The following is a 15103-nucleotide window of genomic DNA, read 5'->3' on the forward strand; positions in this document are numbered from 1 at the left end:
GGGGCGTTGGCTCCGTGGTGGAGCATCTGCTTTGCATGCTCCAGTCCCTGGCATCTTCAGATAGGGTTAAGGTAGGGTGACCATATGAAAAGGAGGACAGGGCTCCTGTATCTTTAACAGTTGTATTGAAAAGGGACTTTCAGCAGCTGTCATTTGTATATATGGAGAACCTGGTGAATTTCCCTCTTCATCACCAGTTAAAGCTGCAGGTGCCCTGCCCTCTTTTAAATCTGGTCACTCTAGTATAGCTCCTGCACTTTAACTGTTGGGATGAAGAGGGAAATTCACCAGGTTCTCCATAGATACAAATGACAGCTGCTGAAATTCCCTTTTCTATGCAACTGTTAAAGATACAGGAGCCCTGCCCTCCTTTTCATATGGTCACCCTAGTTAAGGGCTTCGCTCTCAAACCTTGGCAAACTGCTGCCAAACAGTATAGGCCACCTATCCCCAGCCAGGGTTGAAGATGTTTCAAACTTCAACTCCCATCAGCCCCGGCCAGGAATTCTGGAAGCATTCATCCAAAACACCATATTAGAGGGACCAATAGCTATGCTCATATTGCATGTATGTAGTGGGACTTACCTCCCAGGAGACATGCCTATGGAATGGCGTAAGCTGCAGAAGGGCTGAAGTGATGGGGGGGGGGCACTTCCAAGCATCTGGGACAAAAAGGGAGAAAAGGCTCCTGGGCCTTTTCATGGGCGCGCTTCTCGAATCCTTTCCTCTTCACATGCTCAGAGACCTTCTCGCCTTTAGACACACACACACACACCGGCGGGGTTGAACTCCAGCGTCCGAAAGGAAACAAGATCCGGAGCGGAACTTTCGGCAGCCCCAGCAGGTAGGCAGCTTGCAAAGGCGGCGTCGAGCCTCGGTGTGGGTTCGTGCGCGCCTAAGTGACGGACTCCTACCCCCCCCTCCCCGCTCCGCACTTCAGGCGGAGGGATCCACGGGGCGGGAAGACGCGGCGGCGGGGGGAGCCGCCTCCCCGGACGAGGCGCGCAACAGGCTCTCCCCGCGCTTGGTTGCGTCGGATCCCCTTGGAGAAGCTGTGCCGAGAAGCGTCCGCGGGGAGCGAAAGCGCTCGCCAGGGGGCAACTCTCCCCCGGACGCCTGCTGCTTCCTCCCCGGGCGGCCCGCTGGTGTCGTACGGCCCTGCCCCGTGCAAAGGTTTCCCTCGAGGAGGGGCTGGCGGAGGCGGAGGCGGAACTTTACCCTGTCTGCTGCTCACGCTGTAGAGTCAGATCCAGCTGAAGCTGCCGAGCTTGGATCCCCGCCGCCAGGACCAGCATCAGTAGTGCCGCGGCCGCCGCCAAGGCAAGCCGGGCCATGAAGAGCTGCCGCGACTCCCTCGCGACTTGCCCAAACTTCCTCGCTGCGCTGACCCCGGGGGATGCCGTGTAGGCGAGAGGATGAGGAAGAGCCGGGTGCAGCGGATGGTGCTGGCCACTTGCGTGGGGTCTTTGCTGCTGGTGATCTTCTACTTCCAGAGCAGCCTCAACCCAGGTGAGTTAAACATTCACCCCGCGTCCTCCTCACCCCCCCCCCCCCGGCCCATGAACCAATCCTGCACTCCCCAATCAAGTCTTCTTTACTTCTTTTTCGGAAGTTTCTGTTTCGTTTGGTAGTATCCCGTGCTAGCCCTATGCAGAGTGGACCCATGGAAATGAATGGGACTTAAGTTAGCTGTGACTCGTGTGTTTCAGTGGGTCTACTCACTGTAAGGCTAACGCTGGATACTATCCATTGAATGACTGCGGTTCAGAGCAGCTTCTCACTTTTGTAAGGTGTCACCCCACCCCAAGGCACACTTTCTGTGGCTTTTGCTGTAACAGACTTAACGCAGTCGCCCCACTTGGAAACTATAGTTCTAGAGTTGCTTTCTCACAGCTTTCCCTCCCAAATCCTTGTGTTTCCGTTTGAAACGGATTAGATTAAACAACAAAGAGTCTTGTGGCACCTGGAAGACTAGCACATTTATTCAGGTATAAGCTTTCGTGGATACTGCCCACTTCACAGGAGCTGCCCATTAAGGAGAACAGAAGATCATGATTGCCAAATGTAACGTTGCGGTTTGTTTGTTATTATTTATTAATACCTTTATTGGTCACTTTTCTAGAAGGATACCTCTAAAAGTGACATGTGCTGTTCTGTTTGTAAATCTATATCAGCTGGTGTTCTGTGTGTATACTTAACTTGGTTGTTCAGTCCCATTGGACTCAGCAATAAAAAACATATGTAGGACTGGGCCGCACAATGGATTAAAAACGGAATGGCTGGATCATGCCCTCAGTATTTTCAGGTAGTTAAGCAGTTTTAAGTCCATCAGCTTCAGTGGGAAAGATTTAAACAGGTGGTTTAAATTTCATACTGAAATCAATAGTTGGTTGTTGTTGTTGTTGTTGTTTTTAAAAAATCAGCTTTGCTTGAGTTGGGCCCCAAAACAGCAGCAGCGTAATTGATGTTCAACAGGTAGCTGTCAGTCAATACCTGGAAAATGTCTGTAACAGTATTTTATTGCTTGGGTCCAAGGATCATTGCAAGATAAAAACAATATCAATTAATTAAAACAGTAAAAGGCTTACATATTTTGAACCAAGATCACAATTTAAAATAACACATAAAAGATTAAGAAGATGGATACCTGGAAAACGTCTTTTGATATGGAAGTGCCTTTACCTATAGATTAAAGCTGTTTAAAGATCATTCTGGTTGGAATGTTGGAGTTCTAGAAAGTAAGTGTCATTGTGGGAATGCCACACACACCCCACACACACTATTCCAAGTCCTACTGGGTCTTCCCTTGCTGTACAGGGTTTATTTATTTTATTTATTTATTATTACATTTGTATCCCACCTTCCTCTTGCAAGGAACCCAGGGCAGCTTTCGTGGTCCTCATCTGTATTTTATCCTTGCAACAACAACCCTGTGATGTAGGGTAGGTGGAGATAGTCAGTGACAGGCCCAAAGTCACCTAGTGAGCTTCATGGGCAAGTGGACTTGAATCTGGGTCTCTCAAATCCCTTTATCTAACCACTACACTGGGAATATTATTGTGTTTACAGTGCTGTTCTGTTTTGCTGGTCTTGTGACCATAATAAATCCTCCTTTTTCTCAACCACTACACCACACTGTCTCTCAATGATCTGCAGTAGGACTGTTGAGAATTGGAGCTTGAGTCCCTCCAGGATTTAATTCCATTGAATTCAATTAAGGTGAATGTGTCTGTGAAATCAATTGGGCCTTCTGCTTGCTGAAACACTCCGTCAGCTCGGTGCAACTTAACATGCCGGGTACGTGAAAAAGTTTGGTAAGCAAATATGAGTGTGCTGAAAAATCCTTCTTAAGTTGAATCAACACAATGGCCCCAGGGGAAGTCACTCTTGAGAATATTACATATTTTCTGGCTAAGATCACTCTTCCTTATCGATGCACGTTTTTGCAGATGGATGTGAAATCCAGAATACACTCACTGGAAACAAAGCTGTATTTAAAAGCCGACCTTAGCACAGACCTCAGTGTCATGCTGAAAGGTCTGTAGTAGAGGTGGAGCCAGCACAGAGGTCCTCCAGATCCAAACCCAGTTGGTCCTTCATAGGTTTTATTTTCTTAGATGCTAAGTAAGCCACTTTCTAGGGGAGCTGGAGCTGCAACCCTCAACATCCTTACTCAGGAGCAGGTCTTGTTGAACACAGCAGGCTTACTTCTGAGTAATGTGTGTCAGATTGTGCCCTAAGAGTTAATTCTTGTATGCAGTGCTGAGCTCCCATTCTATCAGTGTATTGCTCACCCTCACACAGACGTCCGTGGCTAGTTTTTCCAACTCGAATCTATTTACAACATTGCGGGACTGCTTTTCATTCGCGGGGAGCGCCGCACAGAGACACAACCATGCAGATGTGAAGAGGCTGAGATACATAAGCATTCAGTGGTTCCCAGACAGAGGTATGTGTTGCTGTATGGCACATGCCACAGTGGGCTGAGGCATGCTTGTATAGTCAAGCCACAACTCTGTCCCACAACCATAAGCAGATGAGCAGAAATAACGCTGATCATTTTTTGAGGGAAGTGAAAATCCTGAAGATTCCAGTAGGGCTGTGGGGAGGGGAGCTTCCCATGGTGGAAAATAGTCCCCCACATCTCCCCCCTCAGACTAAATCCAGTCCCCTGCTCTCTCCGACAACAACACATCCCTATTGAAGGCAACCTTAGTGAGGCTGCACACAGGCAACTCCTACTGCTACCTTTCCACATCTGATGCCCTCCAGAACTACACCTCCCAGAATTCCTGATCATTGGGCATGCTGCCTGGGGCTGATGGGGGATGAAGTCTGATACATCTGGAGGGCACCAGGTTGGGGATGGCTGCTCTTCTGAAGGAGTTTTTCAGTCTCAGGAACGTGCACACAGTACCCTTTCCGGAGCTAGGAATGTGCTCAAAGAAGGTTCTTTCACACATGTTTGGTCCTAGCTGGACGAGAGCATGTGACATCAGCAGAGCAACTTAGAATTCGTACCCAGCATGGATGTACCCTATACAAAAATGGCATTTTGTCCCTCTTTCCTCTTTGTAATGAGTGCAGCCCAGAGAACTCTTGTGTCCTTCTTCTTTTTTTTAGGAGTTAAACATACTCGATTCTGCATTTGTTGCATTGATTTCAGTATGACATAAGCACATTATCACTGCGTTCCATACATGTCTACTCAGAAATAAGGCCCATTGAGTTACACTTACTCCCAGATAAGTGTGTACAGGATTGCAGCCTGACTTGTCTTTTTGAATGAAGTCCAGAGCCTTCATTAGAAGCAAGAGTTTCAGTGAATCACAGAGCAATCCTATGTGTGTTTTAACCAGAAGTAAGTCCCACTGCGTTCAACAGAACTCATTCCCAGGTAAGCATGTATATAGGAATGTAGCCTTGGAGTTTAACTGTCTTGATGACTGCAATATTTAAGATCATAAGTCTTCTGTGGCTGTTTTATGAAGGCAGCAATGGCTCCTGCCTAATAAAACAGTGATTTTTTTTTAAAAAAATCTGAAAATCATGGTGAACACATTGGCTGTTTCAGAAATTTAGAGCATTGACAGTAAAGCTGTCAGCTGTGAACAGGGTTCTACAAAGGGTCTGCTTTAATTAAAAGCTTATTCAAACTTTGTGGCCAGATTAATCTACCAATTAATTCCATTAATGTTTTCAGCTGTACAACCAAATGATGCCAAGCTGAGAAGATCCAAGGTTTCGCTGCCAGTTTCCTGCTTTTATATTCACAAGTAGAGAAATGTGCCTGTGTAATTGTTGTGATTCAACACTATACCGGTATTTCTCATTATGCTCTCAGCTGTTACCAAAATTGCAGTGACCTCAATCTGAACAGATTTTTTTGTTTTGTTTAAATTCACGATGGATTGAATGGTGACATTTCCATGTTACTGCGTTGGAGGGAACTGTATGATTTAGTTGGCTGAATAGCTTACAGTTTGAGCAGGGCATTATGGGATTGATGTGTGTGTTTAAATTTTTTACTGTGGAAGCATCATATAAAGTTTAGTAGATGAGTTCTACAGTTTTGAGAAGACTGTACTGGAATCTCCACTTTCTAATCCTGTATTTTAAAAGAAATAGCTGCAGTTTATCTTGATTTTACATTTGCTTAGTGGAAAAATACTGGAAAAGAGAGAGAGACAATCCAAGCTTCCCTGAAGTCAGTGGAGAGATTTTTGCACTCGCCTTTTGTAGTCCTGTGTATGCTTACTAGGGAGTAAGTCCTATTGAGATCAGTGGCACTTAACGTCTTGAGTAATCATGAATAGGTTTGGGTTGTAAGTCAGTGCAAATGCATCTCCACCAGAAGGGGGTAGAAGAGGTTGACTGATACAGTAGCATTGCTATAGTTGTGGCAGGTCTGATTCATGACTTGTCTGTTCTATTGTTGGTAAATAACGGCAAGATGGTTCTGCCTAAATGTTCCTCCAAAGTCTCCCTATTTGGAGATGGTGAAATTAGTCGTGCAGCTAGATAATTCTAGATCCAGGACGTAATGGTGTTATGCGACCTCCCTGAGTAGGAGGTGGTCACATGTATTAATTCAGTTGTGGAATGCCTGACAAACATTTCTCTTCTCCCCACTCCCATGCCATTCCATGCTTTACAACTGCTTCTACATTTCTTCTAAGTTAGAGCAGAAACCAAAAGTGATCATGCACACACACGAACTGTTTGCCAAACCTGATCTAAAACACACACACACAACCAAAGACTCCAAGCATGTGCAGATCTGTATTTTCCCCCTAATATCTTTTAAAAGTAAAAATGATAAAATGCATATCTAAAACAATTACATGCCTACTATCAGCTTCGGCTGATACGCCACCTGTGCCCCTTCCTAGAGTCGGAAGACCTAAAGATGATAGTGCACGTGTTGGTAACTTTGAGGCTCGACTTCTGCAATACACTCTACATAGGGCTACCTGTGTTCCTAGTCCGGAAACTTCAACTAGTTCAAAATATGGCAGCCAGGCTGGTCACCGGTACACCTAGGGGTGACCACATCACACCACTTTTAAAATCTCTTCACTGGATGCTGATTAGTTTCTGGGCGAAGTATAAAGTGTTGGTTATCACCTTTAAAGCCCTACATGGTTTGGGTCCAGGCTCTTGCGGGATCGCCGCCTTCTGTACAATCCACCCCTCATACTCAGGTCCTCTGGGAAGAACTTCCTTTTAGCCAGCCAAAACAAGGCTGATAAATATTACCCAGAGGACCTTTTCCTCTGCTGCTCCCAGACTGTGGAATGGCTCGCCGGAGGAGATTTGTCAACTTAACAGTCTTTTAGCATTTAAGGAAGCTATAAAGACTGATCTCTTCCGGCAGGCCTATCCAGTGGAATTTTAGGATGCTTTTAGGATGTTTTTAATATGTTTTTAGGAAGTTTTAAATATTGTGTTTTGATTAATATTTTATGTATTTTATACTTGTTGTTGTTCCCTGCCTCAATCAGGATGGAGAGGCGGGTTAGAAATAATTTTATTATTATATTATTATTATGGCCCAAAAAGAAGGATGCTGTAGCAACTTGCATCAGCTCTGCTTGTCTGTGTGCTGGCACTGGGCCTGTTTGCCTGTGGCCCCATCAGCTGCAGCTCTCTAGAGCAGCCCGCCCCAATGTGGTGCCCTCCAGATGGTTGAGACATACTGGGTGTTGAAATCCGACACACCTGGAAGTCATCAGGTCGGGGAAGGTTGCTCTACAGGGTCATTTGGGTTTTCCTCCCCTGAGCCGTGGGGTCCTGGACCTCTGCCCTGAGGTCTAGCCCACTTTGTGAAATCATGTGTGATAAAATAAAACAGCATGATAGACATGTGGTTTATTATGGTGGATTGCGAGCTGTGAATCCCTAGGACATGTCCCTGTTTGCTTTTGAGCTTCTTCTTTTGAGAGGCCGGAGAAATGAATCCTACTGTGAGTCCTGACCCAGACCCCAGCATAGATCTCCTTTGCTGTGTCAGTGCCATCAAGGCCCTTGTTTGCCCCCAGGCCAGGCTGCTGGGAAGTTGCCAGATGGGGGGAGTTGCGCCTTGGATCTCGGCTGGCTGCAGCAGAGCCTGTAGAACTAGATAAGAATCTCTGGGGAAGTACAGACGGGCGTCTTGTCAGCTAGGCTAATCATCTGCTGGTGTTGGGCTGCAGCCACCTTTTCTAACCTGGTACTCTCCAGGCTGGCTTGGGAGGATGGGAGTTGTAGTCCAATACATCTAGAGGGAACCAGATTGAGGTCATCCTGTCTTGTCCCTGTTTCAGGAGGTGCAGATTTTTCATGTTTGTGAATTGCAGTGTCTCCTTGTGCGCTCCTAACCCGGATCTGATCTGTATAGCATTTCTGGAGAGGAAGGCTTTGGATCCCTGCTAATCTCCCGTGTCTGTTCTGTTGCCCCTAATCCTCTTTCCCTAAACCATGTTGTTAACATGTGAACACAAAACAAGCCCTGCTGGATCAGACCAGGGGTCCTGCCTTCTGTTTCCATGGTAGTTTGTGGGAAGTCCATAAGTGGGACATGAGCACAGCAGCCCTGCCTCACTCAGGTTCCCCAGCAATTGGTATAAAGAGGCTCTGATACTGGAGGGAAAATATAGCCACCACATGACTAGTAGGCAATGATAGCCTTATCCACCATGTATTGGCCTAGTCCCCATTAGAACCAAAATCCAGAATGGGATTAACACACACACAAAAAAACCATGGGAGTGGGTCTACCGTGCTCATGTCCTGCCTATGAACTTCTCATAAGCCACCATGGAAACAGAACTGAGGTACCATATCAACTAGTTTTAAAATGATGCCTTCCTTTTGTCATCTTAAGAACAGAGATGTGACTCATTTACTTCCAAGTTCATGATGTTCCTTTCAGTTCTTTGTTCCGTTAGCACCATGAAAAGAAGAAGAAGCAAGAGTGCCGATTTCGTGCACATCCCACCAGTTTCCTGTGAAGCAAGCTGATTCCAAAGATGACTTCTCATTTTTAGTTTTGATTTCGAAGTTGCCTCTGTTTCTATTTCTAAGTTGGTTATGATGAACCTGATGTGGATGGGACAGTCATCTGGTATTGCATCTTTTCTGGAAAAGGCTTTTTCAAAATAGCGTTCATTTGTATAGGTCAATTAAATCATGTCAATTTCCATTCACGTGGTTATCTCTAGTGAGTAAGACTAGAGATAACCAGATAAAGAACGTTTCTTAACCAGAAGCAGGTTGATCATTTGACTTTTAGATTCCTAGTGAACCAAAAATAACCTATATGTGGCCAGGTGGGATGCTAATTGTTTTAATAGGCCAGTAATAGTTGTGAGCCACCTTGGGAGCCTTTTTGGCTAGAGGGCAGGGGGAAAAAGTGCTATAAATAAACTTAAAAGCTTTCACTAATTGGTTCAAATGTATTCAGCTTAGAATTGTCCATTGATTGGTATGTAAGCTAACAAATTAATTCTGAAACAGTGCACTTACCAGTGTTTTAAAAACACTCTTAACTATCAGCCAGAGCTGTTAATATCTAAGGTCCAGCCACAGCTGTAACTAATAGGTTTTGTACACTGGGCAGACCCAAATTGAGCAAAATACCAGCTCTGTCTATTTTAAATTCTAGACATGAGAAACTGAGCTGATAGCATGTTCTCGTATTCTCTTTATCAGTTGATTTTTTCTGTGCCAGTTTTTCACCCCTTCTACGTGTGTTTTTTCTCTTCTTACGTCTTCTGTCTATCTATATAAATAAAAATGTAAATGTTCGTTTGTTCCTAATCTAAAATCTCCGAAAGTTCTTCACTGATTGCTTGGAAATTTTGACACAACGTTGCATTCGAATACGCGCGTGTTTTTATGTAACTATATTATAGATGGGGACAAAAGTGTGTCTTAAAATCGAAGAAATAGGGTATATAAAAGCTCAGAGGCCTCCTCCAAGCCACTTATGCAAATAGGAGAGAAGTCATTGTGACATCACCAACCAGTAGGCCAATCCACTGCCTCTGCCTTCAGTTAACTGCTTTCTTCACCTTATGTCAAAATGACGCGTTTGCAAAAACACTGCTGTATTCGGAAGTGCCTACGTATTACACATGGAATGCGAGTAGAAAAACATTTGAACGACGCAAACGAGGAGAACGAGTCGACGGACAACCTGGCATATTCAAAGAAACTACGATAGGCAGACTGTACACTGTGCATCCCAATCAAGATGAATGCTTCTTTCTTCGCATGCTGTTGGTAAATGTGGCCGGTCCAACGTCTTTCCAGCAATTGCGAATTGTCAACGGCGTTACACATGCCACTTTCCACAGTGCATGTCAAGCTCTGAATTTATTGGAGAACGACCAACACTGGGATGTATGCATTAATGACGGGTGCAACACGTCACATCCAAATCAAATTCATGCATTGTTTGCAATCATATTGATCGCCTGCTCTCCTTCATCTCCAACAGAGTTATGGGAGAAATATAAATCGCACATGGCTGAAGATATTTTCCGTCGAATACGCAACGAAAATTCAAATATGAACATAGAATTCACAGCAGAAATCTACAACGAAGCGTTGATAATGATTGAAGATTTGTGCTTAGAAATCGCAAACAAAGTTCTCAATCAATTGGGAATGCCATCACCGAATCGATCTGCTCCTGCTTCGTTCGATGTAGAATTGCGTCGTGAACAAAATTCCAACACGCGTGATCTTTTGTCGTATGTGCAATCAAATATTCCTAAGCTAACGCTTGAGCAAAATGGCATTTATGATCAAATAATGCAAACTGTCAATAACAGGGTTGGAGAAATCTTCTTCTTAGATGCGCCAGGAGGAACTGGTAAAACCTTCCTAATTAGATTGATTCTGGCAGCAAATCGATCCCAAAATGACATAGCCTTAGCTCTTGCCTCGTCCGGAATAGGTGTGCCATTGCTACCAGGTGGAAGAACTGCTCATTCCGCTTTGAAATTGCCATTGAACATGCAATTCATTGAAACTCCCACGTGCAACATTTCCAAAGCATCCGGCATGGGAAAAGTATTGCAGAAATGCAAACTTATGGTTTGGCATGAATGCACAATGGCGCAAAAAAAATCGCTCGAGGCTCTTGATCGATCATTGCAAGATTTGCGTAGAAACATCAGACCATTTGGGAATGCATTAATATTGCTTGCAGGAGATTTCAGGAAAACATTACCTGTAATTCCTCGATCGACACCAGCGGATGAAATAAATGCTTGCCTGAAATATTCTACTTTGTGGCGACACATAAAGACTTTAAAATTAACTACAAATATGCGTGTCCAGCTGCAAAACGATCGATCAGCTGAGATATTCTCACGTCAATTGCTGGAAATTGGGAACTGAAAGGTGCCGGTTGATCTGACCTCAGGACGAATTTCATTGCCTCATAACTTCTGCAATTTAGTGACGTCAAAAGAAGAATTGGTTGAAAAAGTATTTCCCAATATTCAAACCAATTATAAGAATCAGTTGATTGGCTGAGTGAACGAGCTATTCTTGCGGCCAAGAACAAAGACGTCTACGAACTTAACAATATTATTCAGTCTAACATTCAAAGCTAGGCAGTCCATACAAGTCCGTCGACACTGTTGTGGAAGCAGATGAAGCGCTTAATTATCCAACAGAGTTTTTGAATTCACTTGATCTGCCAGGGATACCACCGCACGTACTACAATTGAAAATCGGCGTGCCAATTATCATGTTGCGAAATATCAACCAGCCAAAGCTTTGCAACGGCACGCGGCTTGCAGTAAAAAAATTACTGAGCAACGTCGTAGAAGCAACAAACTTGACAGGACCTTTCAAAGGTGAAGATGTCCTCATTCCTCGCATTCCTATGATTCCAACAGATATGCCATTTCAATTTAAGAGATTGCAATTCCCAATTCGATTGGCGTTTGCAATCACCATCAACAAAGCTCAGGGCCAATCTTTAGAATAGGTTTTAATTTTTGTGAACCGCCCAGAGAGCTTCGGCTATTGGGCGGTATAAAAATGTAATAAATAAATAAATAAATATAATTGTGCAGTTTAGATCTAGACACGGATTGGTTCTCACATGGACAATTATATGTTGTGTGTTCTAGAGTCGGCAAACCAGACAATCTCTATATCTGCACAGACAATGGAACAACAAAAAATATTGTATACCCACAAGCATTGTGAAATTAAACATATTAGAAACGTGCGCTTTCTCTTTTCTTTCTTTTCCATTTAACCAGACTGAGCTACAGCAATGCGTGGCTGGGTACAGCTAGTTTTCTAATAAGGATGTAGTTCTCCCTTGGAGTATTACTACTGGGATGGATAAGATAGATAAAGTGACAGTGGCTCAGTTCAGACAACACGTTTCTCTACGGTGGTTTTTAGAACTCCACAGTGGGGGTTTTACACCACCATTGAGAAATGTGTTGTCTAGAGGGAAAACTCCACCCCACAATGGAGGTTTTTTTTAGAAAACACTCCACGCTGAATATCCATGCTGTGCAGAGGAGAGTTCCTGCACAACCATTGTGTTGTGTGGAGGGCTCCATGGAGTTTCTCATTGTGTTGAGTGGACTTTTCCCACTGGCTACAGAGTTCTCTGGCAAGAGTAGTGAAAGGAGAGAGTGCCACTCTAGGAGAGCCACTGGGATTTTTTTTTTTTACAGCAATGGCTGTTGGGATACCAACCGGAGGACTGGGGGAGGAGAGAGGGCAGAGGAACTGTCAATCAAACATTGTGTTGCCTTTTTACTCAACTCCATGGGAGCCCACAGTTATACAACAGTGGAGTTAGAACATCTACACTACTGCTTTAATGCGCTTTATAACAGTTTTGACAACTGTTGGGGCCCAGGACACACTGCATATACAGTTGTCAAAACTGTTATAAAGCGCTTTAAAGCAGTAGTGTAGATCCGGCTGTGTGGGGAATACCACCTAAAAACTCAACCGTTGAGTGGAGTTTTCCCACTGTATAGAGAAACGTGTTGTCTGAACTGAGCCAGTGAATAATTTAGGGTGGTTTCCACTGCACCTTTTGTTTTGTTTTTTGTTTTAAAAACCCCCCACTGATACAACTTAGGGAAGATTAAAAGCTGATTCAAGCATTCACAAAACTCAACATGCAACAAGATTGTGAAATTGTGCCCCAGGCATTTGACATGATCTCTAAATGTGCTATCTGCACATAGGTTTCTGTGTGTGCATGCCTGGAAACACCTAACCCCCTCAAAATCTGAGCATACATTCATATGTAGGACAGAATTGAGATTCTGAAGTTTAGATGAGCACAAATGGTGGCCTGTGGTGATCATGGAAACCTGGTCTTTATCAGACAGGACATGAAAAAGATTGTCACTGAGTACACAGAGAGGAAATCTCGTTCTAACTACCAATGTTTTAGTTACTTCAGATAGTAGCATACTCTCATGATGTTTGTTCATTTCAAGAACATGATATCCTCTTTTTAACCCTGCAGTGAAAAAGTGGGCTGGAATTAAGCAGTCAAGAAAGAAGGGGAGATCTCTTTTTCAATTCATTGTTCTTTGTACTCAGCAGGGCTGCATATTTTAATTATCGGGCCCATCTTTTAAAGACAATTTTCTTTCATGATAAGAGGTAAGAGGCTAAGCAAAGAGAGGTCATTTTGGGAAGAAACATTTATCCACCATTGACAACTAACCCTTTGCCATTTTCCATTGTTCAATGAAGCTGAATGGTGGGAGATTTTGGACAGATAAAAGGAAGTGCTTCTTCACAGGGCGCCTTGTTAGACTGTGGAATTCACTCTCACAAGATGTAGTAATGACCGCTAATTTGGATGGCTTTAAAAAGGGATTAGATGAATTCATGGAAAGGAAGGCTATCTGTGGCTATTGTCATGGTGACTATATGCTACCTGCAGTTTCAGTGGCAGTATTTATTTATTTATTACATTTAGATCCTGCTTTTTTTTCTCCAAGGAACCCAAGGCAGTTTAAATGGTCCTCCTCCTCTTCTCCACTTTATCCTCAGAACAACAACCTTGTGAGGTAGGTTGGGCTGAGAGTCTGTGACTGGCCCAAAGTCACCCAGTGAGTTTCCATGGCCGAGTGGGGACTAGAACCCAGATTTTCGGACTCCCAGTCCAACACTTTAGCCACTACACCACATTGGCTCTCTATGCCCCTCAGAGTTCTTCTTGTGGGCTTTGTATGGACATCTGGTTGACCACTTTGGAGCAGAATGCTTGCCCAGATGGGCCTTTGGTCTGATCCAGCATGGCTTTTTTAATGTTCCTATGGTGCAGGGAGAGAAGAAAAGTGTATTTGGCTAAATCTCACCCCTCTTGGTGGGACACAATATAATAAAAATGAAGCCCCTGCAACCGCCACATACTGTAAAAGTGGATTTTAGCCAACTCATTTCATCTGGGCATTCTTCATTTAAGGATGTTCAGTGCCTTGCAGGATGTGGCCATTTCTGTGCCCCCTCCCAACATTTTACCCTATGGTTGCTTTCCATGTGTTCAAGAGCTGTGCTGTATTTGGAGCACAACTTGGGGTTTTAATCTCCATTTCTATTCCTATAGCACTGAGAAGTGACTGTACTTAAAAAAAAAATATTAATTAAAGAATCGTTATCTTCTGCTTGAATCTTAAGCTTTTGGCTCAGGCTGATGAGAACTGCTGGATGCCACTGTGTTTCCCGATCCATTCTGCAGCACCTCCCTCTCCGTCCCCCATCCTCAGCCCAATTGTATACACATGGTGAACCCTTTGATAGTAAATATCCCACTTATCTCTTGAGAGGGAGACATTTTGGGGGGAAACAGCAGGACACAAAAACTGTTTGCTCTCCAACTAAATGCAGTAAATGGATAGCTTATGCATGTGCGACTTGCTGAGCTTGCAAAATTGGATGCTGCAGAAGAAAAGAGACCTCCACTGCAGTCTTCCCCAACAGGGTGCCCTCCAGATGTGTTGGACTGCAACACCCATAAATCCCAGCCAGCTGGGTGTTGTAGTCCAACACATCTGGAGGGTACCAGGTTGGGAGAAGATTGCTCTGTGGTGTTCCTTGTGGGTGTTCACTTCTTACTTAGCTTTTCCCACCACCAGCCACTCAGTCCACGAATCTGTCATGCATGAGCACCTGCCTGCCCTGGGAGATGCAACCTCTAATGCCGTTTGCCTTTTTACAGTGTTCTCTGTGCAAGTTGGATGGCTTAAATTTCCCTAAACTTCCTTCTCTCTTGCAGTGTTGGCAGCCCAGCTCAGAGATGCAAGTGTCCTGTTTGATGGTTTGGGGAAGAAGATGAAGTGAGGGCGAGGATGTGTTGTGGCCCTCTCCCAATCTCCTCTAGGAGACATTAGTGGTTCTGATGTTGCTCCCCGGACATTATGTTATTCTTTATGACCATGCACTATTGCAGTCTTTTGGTAATGAGACTTGTCTTTAAACAGAGGTGGGTGATAGTATCTGGCAGGATACACCCACCCACACCCAGCTCTTCACATGGCACATTTTCAGGTTCAACCATTGGCTAGAAGGAAAGATGGAGGATGGGAAATATCCCTGTACAGCAGGAATG

At 44.3% G+C, this 15103-nt stretch overlaps 1 protein-coding gene across 1 annotated transcript in view; it reads left to right on the forward strand.

Annotated features, from left to right (window-relative positions):
* Positions 1–1323: 1323 nt before the first annotated feature.
* CHST13 (carbohydrate sulfotransferase 13) overlaps positions 1324–15103 on the forward strand; it is a 65079-nt gene continuing 51299 nt past the window's right edge. The window contains exon 1 of the mRNA XM_063123397.1: positions 1324–1509. Coding sequence (XP_062979467.1) covers positions 1416–1509 — 94 coding nt within the window. The 5' untranslated portion in view covers positions 1324–1415. The remainder of the gene's footprint in view (positions 1510–15103) is intronic.

The sequence above is a fragment of the Elgaria multicarinata genome, chromosome 3 (genome assembly GCF_023053635.1).
Source record: "Elgaria multicarinata webbii isolate HBS135686 ecotype San Diego chromosome 3, rElgMul1.1.pri, whole genome shotgun sequence".
Lineage (NCBI taxonomy): Eukaryota > Metazoa > Chordata > Lepidosauria > Squamata > Anguidae > Elgaria > Elgaria multicarinata.